This window comes from Vulpes vulpes, chromosome 4 (assembly GCF_048418805.1).
Source record: "Vulpes vulpes isolate BD-2025 chromosome 4, VulVul3, whole genome shotgun sequence".
NCBI lineage: Eukaryota > Metazoa > Chordata > Mammalia > Carnivora > Canidae > Vulpes > Vulpes vulpes.
In genome coordinates this window covers 52,528,185-52,540,280 of record NC_132783.1, presented here as the reverse complement: position 1 = coordinate 52,540,280, position 12,096 = coordinate 52,528,185, and the positions used below count along the sequence as shown (strand labels likewise).

The 12,096-nt window shown below is 34.2% G+C and overlaps 1 protein-coding gene across 1 annotated transcript in view; it reads left to right on the top strand.

Annotated features, from left to right (window-relative positions):
- The window catches only part of MMRN1 (multimerin 1), a 73,389-nt gene that overhangs the window by 37,842 nt on the left and 23,451 nt on the right, over positions 1-12,096 (top strand). Inside the window, exon 5 of the mRNA XM_025998082.2 lies at positions 11,403-11,507. Coding sequence (XP_025853867.1) covers positions 11,403-11,507 — 105 coding nt within the window. The remainder of the gene's footprint in view (positions 1-11,402; positions 11,508-12,096) is intronic.

Here is a 12,096-nt window from a genome sequence, read left to right as displayed (position 1 = left end):
CTTCTAATATCCTAAATCTCATAATGAGATAGCTTATATATTCTTATATTGTTATGTTAGTTTTAGAGGATGAGTAAGTGGAGATCTCACTTTTTCTTAACTATATGCTGTGGAGGCATGCCTCATTAAAATATCAGAAATCCTAATTTTGTATTTTAAATAATCACTAGTAATGACCCTATATGAAAAAAAAAAACTACCTTCTAGTTTTGTTCCAGTTCAATTATTCGAAATAATATTATGTATGTGAACAAATTCAGTTTTAAAGAAGGACACTTGATGGGATGAGCACTGGGTGTTATACTATATGTTGGCAAATAGAACTTCAATAAAAAAATATACTGAATTAAAAAAGAATATACAAATGTGGCATGAATAATTGTGCTTTTCTTCTTAAATCCTAATAGAGCCATTTTATCAACTGTGATTTTAAGGATTTTCTGGTGACAAGGCTAATCAAACACATGGTAACCTGCTGTGGGCTAACATCCATGTGGCTATTATTTTGCTTTTGGCTTTAAACAGGTTTCCTTTGAAAAATAAGATATGGCATCAGCATACATATTTTAAATGAATGAATATTACAAGGAAGACCATTAGCAGTGGTGAGGAATTCAATCAGCAGTATGAGAGACTGTGATTAAAAATTCATGTAAGTGTGGAGAAACCATTATGATTCACATTTGAAAAAAGAAAGTTGTAATACAAAAGCTCTAGGAAACTTGCAGTTTCGTTAGGGATGTCATAAATGGTTTTTCTAGCCCATTCAGGAGAATCTGTAGGCAAATTCAACTGTAATGTTGTTATTCTGGGTCTGGCCTGAATTTCAGAAATGTTATACAAATGTAATACATTTTCAGGGTCTAGTATGAATATGTACTTCATTCATAATCAGGTAAAGTAAACTTTTAAATAAAATATCATCTATACCAAAAGTATTTAGAAACAAGGTAATTTAGCATATTCTAAAAAAGTCCAAATATGATCTCACTTTCAAATGATTCCTGAATTTTGTTAGGTGCACAAAATATTCACAGCGGTAAAACATATTTTTGTATGATCTATATGTAGCAGATGGTTAAAAGTTCTGAACAGTATTTAGAATTGTATTTCTAAAATCTAAGACTAGTTTTTTTTTATTTTCCTTCTTCTACAAAGAAGGACATCTTAGGAATATATATTTTTAAAGATTTTATTTATTTATTTATGAGAGATACAGAGAGAGAGAGGCAGACATGGGCAGAGGGAGAAACAGGCTTGCCGTGGGGAGACCGATGTGGGACTCGATCCTAGGACCCCGGGATCACAACCTGAAGCCAAAGGCAGACGCTCAACCACTGAGACACCCTGGTGCCCTCATTTTAGGAATATTAATTCCATTATTATTTCTTAAAGATTCAAGTGTTTGTTCACAGCATATTTTTCTAGAAATTTAGAATGTCATTACACACCCTGTTGCACCTAAGGAACTGAACGTTCAGGTATGGCAGAAAACAAAATCTTTATGTCAAAGAATGCCATGAGCTGCAGCTAATAAGAACTGCCATTACCTTATACTTTGTCCTTTTATATCTACTAATCTACAGTCCACTAAGGTGGACAGTATACATCTGTGAGGAAAAATCATAGAAATCCATCATTATAAATGTACATACAAGAAACAAGGCTAATTGAGAGTTTTGAATATCTACTATATATTGTCATCCTCTTTTTTTTTCAAAGTATCACATGGGATATTTAAATTAATTCAAATAGTTTAGCTCTGATTATTTAATGACATCTCATGTTCTAACTGGAAATAACCTATGGATATTTTTAATACTAGATTTACAAATCATTATCTTTTATATCCATTAACAAAAATGTTCCAGAACAGATCTGACAATGACTTTCTGTTACATTAGTGTAATTAGAATTACTCATGATTCAAGCATCCGCTGATTAAGCTGTTGTGGAAAGGTCATCTTTCTATTGAAATCTATGGTAGGAGTAACTTCCTGATGGCAGCTATGCCCATTGTGTCATGTCATACAATCAATTCGTTATAACAGTGATTCCAATAAAACCTACTGTTGCTCCCTATATTCTGACCATCCCGCTCTTCACTTTTATCGCAGTACATAAAAGCTATTGAATTTTTATTAGTGTGGTTGATGCACTGGTAATATCAAGAACTACTGTGTCCCGTTGTCCCTTGAATCAATCGTGATTATTTCATCTATCCTGGGCTTCTTTTCCTTCCTTCCTTCCTTCCTTCCTTCCTTCCTTCCTTCCTTCCTTCCTTCCTTCCTCCCCTCCTTCCTTCCTCCCCTCCTTCCTTCCTTTCCACATTTTCCCCCTTCTGATTCCTCCCCTACTACATCCCAAATCGTCCACCCCCCACCCACTCACCGTATCACACTTTATATATGTGCCAATAATTTTGTTCTTATATGGAAGTGAAAATTGTCAGGTTTCCTTTGACAACACTCTCTAGCATTGTCTCATATGACAAGCAGCCCCAAATATGACAAGAATAATCAGTGTGGCTCATCCATTCTTTAAACTTCTTCAGAGCCCTCACGGGTTTGGAATAACTGGTCATGTAGCTACTGTGATAATTACTTCAGTGCTAGTCCTTCACATCAGGAGATTATTTTACCCATAGAAAATTTGTAAAATACTATATAAATTTTACAAATACCTACTTCCCCAAAATTTTCATCCCCACAAATAAAATAAATGTCATAAAAGAAAAGTAACAATCTCTTTTTCATTGAGAGTGCAGAAGGGAGATCTTTTTAAATATACAAGGAAGATCCATAGAAGGAATAAAATGGAAGAGCTAGCAACTATATTCTCTTTTATTTCTCCTCCACTTCTCTACATTTTTCTTTCTCCCTCCACCCCTCTATAACTCCATCTCCAACTGTTAGAAAGGGATGTTGTGATTAGAAATCCATGAGGCAATTACTCCTGTTTTCTTACTCCACAATATGCTATTTCTAATATTACTGAACTTCCATACATGCTCATTTTGCTACAATTTAGATAATAAAAATTCTGGCAAAATGTTCTAGATTCGCTTATTAAGAATATTAGTCATACTATGAAGAGGAAACATATTTGTAAAAGTCTAAGTGAATAGAATATTGTTGAGAAAAAAAGGGAAGAAGTATAAGTCTATTAGCAAAGTAATAGTTTTGATGTATTTTACATTTTTTATACCTTTTTAAGGATCAAAGAATTTCAGAAAGGGAATTCAGAAGGGGACCTAATTTTGTGATGTGGGATACAGACATTTTTTTTTGGAACATCAGCAACAATATACTTTTTAAACCAATTTTATGAAATTTGCAATAATGTGCTTTTCCAGTAGATGTCTCTAAAATGTTCTGAAGTAGAACGAGGAAATTGTGGCTTGCTCTAATGACACAAAAGACAGGAATTTAAGTTCAAATAATGTTAGTTTAGAGAGGAGGAAAGAAAAGCTTCTTCATAAATCTGTTAAAAAAAATATCCAGTCAGCTTTAGTCAGATGCTCCATATAGGAAAATTATGTTTTATAAAATGCATCACAGGTATTATGAATGCTGAAAAATGCAATCATGCAGTTCTTGAAATAAACTGACCCCTGCCATATGTTATGAATATATAAAAATATTTCATTTTACAAATGCTGTGAAATAATTCAATAAATTTTAGAAGCTATTGTAGCTACTATTTTAATATGGGACTACACCTGTAAAATTATTTTAAAATATTGCTTCAATTAATATAATTATTTAAAACAGAAAATAGTCTCTATATTTCCTGTGTATTTGTATATCTAATTCATTCTGGTGGCGTTTAATGTTTTCCCTTTAAGACAGAACATGATCTCCTAAAAGCATCTAACTCAATTATGATACATTTAGTCAAAAGTCACCATGTATCTTAGTTCTTTGTTGTCTCAAATTGCTTTCTTTGATTTGATTGCCAAATCTCAATAAATCTTTATATCTGTACTGAACATCACCAAGTGAGCATTCACCTGGTATTGCAGGATCAGTGGGAAACTGATCTGGTCACACAGGAACGTTTCTAGTTCTAAGAGCAAGCTTCCTCATTTCTGAGTTACCATTAATGACCTCCTCTATATGCATGCCTCAAAGGTCTAGGGAAAAAAAAGAAAACACTCACAGATAACATCTGTCTAATAGGAGAGGGGAAGGCGAGGGGGAGGAGGAGAAAGGAAAGGAAAGGAAAAGGAAAGAAAGGAAAAAGCACTTAATAAGGAAGTTATTGCTCTTGACACTCGCTGACCTTGCTTCTCTAAGTCCTTGATCCACCACGGTCAGAGTTTGCATACAGGGGAAAAAAAGAGTAATTGTATTGAGGAAATAGAAAAAAAAAAAAAAAGGAATCTTATTTTTTAAATACATTTCATTTTCTTTTTTAAATCTGGACATTAAGGAGGGCACGTAATGTAATGAGCACTGAGTATTAGATAAGACTGATGCATCAGTGACCTCCACCTCTGAAACCAAAAATACACAATATGTTAATTAACTGAATATGAATAAAACTTTTAAAAATCTGAAATGCATAAGGATCTTTAAAAGTTATTTGACTTAAATAAATGTCCTTCTGTCCCAGTGCCTATCTTTCAGAAAGAACCAAGAAAAAGAGACTTAGAAATCCGCTCTATAGAACAAAGCAAAGGTCTGTGCTGAACTGTGAGATAAGATTGCCTGGGAAATCTAGAATGTATAGCAGTCCTTGTGGTAGGGAATACATTTGCGAAGACAGAAAGAGTGCTAAATGAAAAAATAAAAGAGCATCGATCAACCAGGAACTTTATCACAGGAGAGTAACTGACTCCACTGTCAGCGATCCTATCAGCGGATCTCCATCGGCTAAAACCCATGCAATAAGCTGAGATGAATGCAAGTATTGAACTCCAGGCGACAAACAGAGCTAAGAAAAGATAAACTATTGAATTTGTTAAACAGGCATGTCAAGTTTTTAACAGCCTTGGTAGGGACCCATGATCCATTGAATTTCAGAAAACAGAGATTCATATGACAATTGGATCTCAAGGATCTTAGTGTGATGGTTAACAGTTGTTTCTTTTACTTAGGAGTACAATTTCCTCACCTGGTCCCTCTTAAAACAATTACTTTAAAAACAATTATGTTAAGAGCAAATGGAAAGTTTTACATGCGCGCGCGCACACACAGAGTCACAGTTTTTGTCATTTAATATTTAAAGTATTTTTCCAATTACATTTTCTTTAAAATCAATCTTAACTCTACAAAAATATGGAGAAAATTTAATTTTTCTTCTTTCATGTCTATTATGTTTTCATAAAATGAGGAGTGAATTACTGAAGATTAGTAAGCAAGAATACTAAAGCTTTCACTTGATACTTCTATGTATAATTGTCTTTAAATAGCTTTCTTTTTTTCTCTGACAGTTTTATTTGCTTTCTCTTCCATTTGTCACTGTTTCTACAGGGTTTATTTTTTGTCTTTTTAGTTTTTATTTCTAATCTTCTGCCTTTCTTTAGTATGTCACTTTCTATTCCCTTGTTTACAATGCAGTAAATAGCATTTTTCCAGATTGCGTGAATGGTATTTGTCTGAAATACTTTTGACCCTAAGGGAAATAGAAAATCAGACTTGAATCCTCTTCATTTACTTCCTTTTTATTCTTACCCTTTTACTTTTTGCCTTGATTTGTTTTTCCCTCTTGCACATTTAGGATCTTGCCTGGACCACATGACACTGAGAGAACTGTGACTTAAGGAAGTAACTAACCAGTCAGACATGATTCTAGAAGACTTAAAATATCCTCTACCTCCTTCTATGTGTGTGATATTCTGATTTGCTGGTCCTTCTCAAATGAGAAAGGATACTAAGTGAAGTAATGTTATAATCTCTACATTAAATTTGCAACATGTAATACGAAGAGTGAGATACAGAGACTTGATCTCACTGGAATATAATACAACAATTAAAAATAATGCATTACTATTTATAATTAAGCTTTAGCAAAGTATTTTTAGCCTCTGGAAATAAACCCTTTACAAAATGCTGTCATGATTTTTATTGTTACTCCACTCCAAGATGATGAGCACCCAAGCTGATCTGTCTTTTGATTATGATGATGGAGTGAAAAGGAGCAGGGGCCATATTCAAACATATTAACAACTAATTTAATAATATCAGTTAATATATAAATCAATATAAAAATCAAAGGTTAAAAATGTATTACATTTATGTTAATGCATATATTTTCAATGCATAAATATATTTCATAAAAATAAATATTGTGGATTATTTAAATAATTAAATATCTAATGATAGTGATTATATTTAATAATTGAACATTTATAAATATTTATTAATTTAAAATAAAATATAAAATATAAGGTAAAAGAAACCATGACACAAATCATTCATTTATTATTCTAGTAATTCTTAAATAATTTCTTAATTTTGGGACATCTGGATGGCTCAGTGGTTGAGCATCTGCCTTTGGCTCAGGGTGTGATTCCAGGATCCTGGGATTGAGTCTTTCATTGGGCTTCCCACAAGGAATCTGCTTCTCCCTCTGCCCATGTCTCTTCCTCTCTCTCTGTGTCTCTCATGAATAAAATAATAAAATCTTAAAAAATAATAATTTATTAATTTCTAAAACTTACTGGCATGCTCTTCTTTTTTTTACATGGGTGATACCAGCTAAGTGATATATCTATTAGAGAGATGATTTAATATAGAGTACCATCCTAAACTCCTTTAAAGAATTCTCCATCAGATTTAGAGACATTGAGTGGTATCAAGACTCAGCAAGTTGATCACTTCTATTAACATTAATGATAGTGCCATCCTGCTGAATGATCTATTTGTCTTTACTGAATTAACAATGATTGCATTCAAATTTTATCTAGCCCTTAAATACTATGTATATCTTTAAGTATTCAATGTATTTATTACTAACTAAAACATGAAAATTGTAAGAATGTCTTATTTAGTTCAGTCATAGAGTTTTGCAAATGTCATTTGGTCAAATTTGTGGCACAATAAATCAAGGAATGTAAACATTCATTACATTTTTTGAGTTTTGTCATATAAATATTATTTTCATATTAGAAAAATTGATGTTTTCTAATGTAATTGATCACGTGTTAATTTTTATTTCAAATACTCTATATACATTTTTCATGTCTGAAATGTCTTTCAGTTTTCAAATTATCTCCAGTTTAACGAAGTGACCTTTTTCCCCTACAGAGTTAAAAAAGAATTGACATCTCTAGTAGAATGTCATTTCTGGAAGTACCTGGTGGCTCAGTGGGCTAAGCATCTGAATTGATTTTGGCTCAGGTCTTGATCTCAGGGTTGTGAGATCAAGTGCAGGCCCTGTTCAGTGTGGAGTCAGCTTGAGATTCTCTCTCTCCTCACTTTGCTACTCCCCTCCACCCTGCTCATGCTCATTCTCTCTCTCTCTCTCTCTCTCAAATAAATAAATAAATAAATAAATAAATAAATAAATAAATAAAGCAAGCCTTTTTTAAAAAGTCTCATTTCTGAAAAGCAATTCTCTACTTTTTAAAAACAAGGCTTATTATCCAAATTCTAAACATAAATGGCAATGATACATCTATATAGAAATTATATTAAGTTCTATAATATTTTCTTTTTTAAAACAATCTATTATTTAAATTATATAATGTTAAAATTTTAATTTTATTGCTTAAGCATTTTCCTTTCTTTTATAGATTTTTAAATTAACACTATTTGATAAAGTGTGGAATTTTTTTATTATTTCAAAAATTTTGCTTTACTTGAAATTTTTATTTCAAAAACTTATTTCATGAGACTAATTCTACAAAGTTCTTTAATATTTTCCTCTTCATTGCAAATGAAATTTAGCAGAAATTGATTCTCATGAACAATAAATCTAGTAATTTTAATTTTAAAAGACAAAAATTTAGAGCATTATTTGAGTCAAAGTTTATATAGCATGTAAAAATCCACAAATTTTTATTGAAAATAAAACCAAATTAATTTCCATTCCAGAATTACATCGTTTTATATTTAATTGATTTTTTATATCAATTGATGTTTTACGTATCAAAAGATGTTCCAGAATTATGTTTTTTTCTTTAAAGAGAGAGAGAAGTGGTGGGAAAGGCTCCATATCACCACCCTGAGGTGTTGGCCTAAACTGAAATAAGAGTTGGTTGCTTAACCCACTGAGCCACCTAGGCATCCCCACTATTGATAAAATTTCTGTCATTTTTTCTTTTTTCAAAAAAATCACATTCATATGAAGTGCTTCCAAAATTTAAACTTTTGTCTCTTTTCCAATGTTTTCAATAATATATCATAAATTCCTCAATTATGTTTATTAAAATTACTTCCTTTATATAAGGCCTACTTCTCTACAGCATGATTGGAGACTCAAAGTTGTCATTTATTAGAGTTTTAATATAATACATCATGTCTTGGGACACCTGGGTGACTCAGTGGTTGAGCATCTTCCTTTAGTCCAGGGAGTGATCCTGGAGTCCTGGGATTCAGTCCTACATCAGGCTCTCTGCATGGAACCTGCTTCTCTCTCTGCCAATGTCCCTGCCTCTCTCTGTGTCACTCATGAATACATAAATAAAATCTTTTAAAAAAAATAGATCATGTCTTTAACATATGTTCTTGTTGGGGATCCCTGGGTGGCGCAGCGGTTTGGCGCCTGCCTTTGGCCCAGGGCACGATCCTGGAGACCCGGGATCGAATCCCACGTCAGGCTCCCGGTACATGGAGCCTGCTTCTCCCTCTGCCTGTGTCTCTGCCTCTCTCTCTCTCTGTGACTATCATAAATAAATAAAAATTAAAAAAAAATAAAACATATGTTCTTGTTATCAACAGGCAAGTGTGGTTGTTTAAAAGTCTATGAAGATCAATTTCTAGATTACAAATTTAATATAAAAATATCTGGCCCAGGGCAATATCCTGGAGTCCCGGGATCGAGTCCCACGTCGGGCTCCCTGCATGGAGCCTGCTTCTCCCTCTGCCTGTGTCTCTGCCTCTCTCTCTCTCTCTGTGTGTCTCTCATGAATAAATACATTTTAAAAAATCTTTAAAAAAATTAAAAATAGGGGATCCCTGGGTGGCTCAGTGGTTTGGCGCCTGCCTTTGGCCCAGGGCCCGGTCCTGGAGTCCGGGGATTGAGTCCGGCGTCGGGCTCCCGGTGTGGAGCCTGCTTATTTCTCTGCCTCTCTCTCTCTCTCTCTCTATGTCTATCATGAATAAATAAATAAATCTTTAAAAACATGTTAAAAAATTAAAAATAGAAAAGGAAATGGGAATTGTCACCTTGTTTGTATGCCACAAAACAATATAGTCTTTGCTTTTACTACAATTGTGCATTGCTTCTTAACAAAGTACCTTCTGTCTACTGTTTCATGGAAGGCCTTTAAATGCACCAGCTCTTTTTGTTTTCTTACTTTTTGGTTTTGTTTTCCTGTGATTTGATCAAAAAGTTAAGCAGTAATAAAATGTGAAGATCATTTGTTCATCCTATTGAAGCTGCATGTTCCTTTTGCTGAACCCATATTCTGAACCTTCTTCCACTGCTTTGAGAAATAGGGAAGGGAGTGAGGTAGGCAGTTGCTAGGAAGATCTTCATGCTTTACTCCAGTGGTTCTCAAACTTCAGCGTGCATTGGAAACATCAGCAAGGCTTGTTAAAACACAAATTACTGCCCCACTCCAGACCTTTTAGCAGGTCTAGGATGGGGCCCAGAAGTTGTATTTTCAGAAGTTTGCAGGTGAAAAAAAATGTCACTCATAAAAGAAAAGTTGGTGATGCTGATACTGCTGATCTAGGGACCCTGTTTTGAGACCCATCACTTCACTTTTGAGTCACTCTCTTGCATAGCCAGAAAAATGCTTGTACATCATCTAAAGAGGAAGCTTGATAAAAATCTCTGCAATTACTTAATAGATATATTTATATGAATTAATTTGAATTTAGGCTAAAGGAACCTTATTGCTAGGATCTAAGAGAAAATGAACACTTTTTGCCACTTACTGCAGCCCAGAAATAAGTATAATATCCCCAAGCTGTGGATCATTTTCTTCCAAATAAATCAATAATTATACAGGACTTTATAATACAGTGAAGAGAAAAAAGAAGCAATATCAAAACAAAAACTGTGAACATGAATGAAAATTTGTTAGTTTACTTCAATGCCCTGAAGAAAAGCAATGCAAAATTCAGTCTAACAATAAAGACTCACATTAATGACAAATACATTATTCTTTCTATGGAGTAGAGATCCTTCAGTACTATTGTCAAAGCTACATATGCCTTAGGGAGCATAATTTTTTAAAAAATATTTATTTATTTATTCATGAAAGACACAGAGAGAGAAGCAGAGATATAAGCAGAGGGAGAGGCAGACTCCCTGTGGGGAGCCCTGTGTGGGACTCAATCCTAGAACCCCAGGATCAACCTGAGCAAAGGACAGACGTTCAACCACTGAGCCACCCAGGTGCCCCAGGAAGCATAATTAACATGTGCCCAAGGTACAGTTTCATTGCTACATAATTTCACATGGGAAGAAGGATAGTAAGACACCAAACACTTGTTTTCTCATGTCTGATATGCAGACTTCAATGAATACATTTGTTTATTAAAAGTCTGCAAATTACAGACCTACCTTACTTGATGTGTTCAAAATGTTTAATAAATTTTTGCTCTAAATTGTGTTCTCCAATGAAAAAATATATTTCCATCTGAAATATTACCCGGTCATGGGAAAGGGGAACCAATTCTTCAACAGAGTAGTTTTATAAGAATTTCTATTTTTCTGAAATTTCACTGATCCCCTTGAGACTTGCCATGTGATAGTTTGCTTTTACCTGTAGTCCTTATGTTTTGAGTCTATGTATTTCCTAAAAATCTAGGAACAACTCATTTATTTAAACAGATATTCTTTCACCAAGGAACCTGTAGCTTTCCCTTATTTCCAAGGAGACATCAGTTGGAAATTGCATTGTTAAACAGACAGCTTTTGTGGCAGTCTACTTATAAAGCCACTATAGCTTTTAACACAGCTGATTTTAAAGTCCCCTCAATTTTGCAGGCAGGTTACATCAGCCAGTTTGCACAGCTGCCACTAACTACCATCCATTTTCTCCTAAAGGGAGACCAGAATACTTTCTTTTTTTCCAAACAGAATTAGAGTCCAGCACTTCCAACACAAAGTGGAAGCACATTACCCTCCAGGTGGGGGCGGCGCAGCTCACTCAGCAATCATCACAAACCATCAGTACCCACCATAAATGAATGGTAGCCACAGCACTGCTCAGAGAGGGAAAAAAAAATGAGGCAGTCCTCATGCTTAACTCTCTCTCTTCTCTTTTTGTGTTCATCCAGCCCAAGAAGAGCAGCACTTGATACACAGCAACCAAGCTGAGAGTCACACTGCTGTTGGCAGAGAGACAGCTGAGAAACAGCAGCAGCAAGACTGTGGTGATCCAGGTCACAGATTATCACTACTAACACCCCTAACCCAGTTATTGTCAACACTATTTATAACAACTTTCAAACAAGAAATCACTTGGCTGTCCAATGTTTGATGCTGACACCTTAGCGTACCCCTGAATCCTTTTCTATGGGTACCTCATGTTGGGAGAGAAACTATGGATGAGCTGTAGGTTCCCAGCCTGAAGAGACCACATAAATTTTGAAACCCTGTGTACAAAAACAGAAGACAATTAAAAATGCTGTTACACTAGTTGTAAGGAAATCACAGTTTCCCAAATTAAGGTAAAACTTTTTTCCTCTAAAGAGTACATTCATGGAAGAATCTTGAGGTAGAAGGAATGAGGTGATCATTTAAAAGAGCTGAGACAGCTCCTGTCCATTGATTGATAAGAGATCACTGAGGTTGTGGATCACTGACTAGGGAAAAGAATTGTGACTGAGAACTTCACATTGATCCAAAGTTGGCAAGCTACATATTTTTCATCTTTCTAATCATAAATATTTTACTGTTTCTTTTAGGCCTAACTTTATTTCTTAGAGACATAAGGTTGGTTACCACTGAAAACGTCTCTATGTGTTTGCC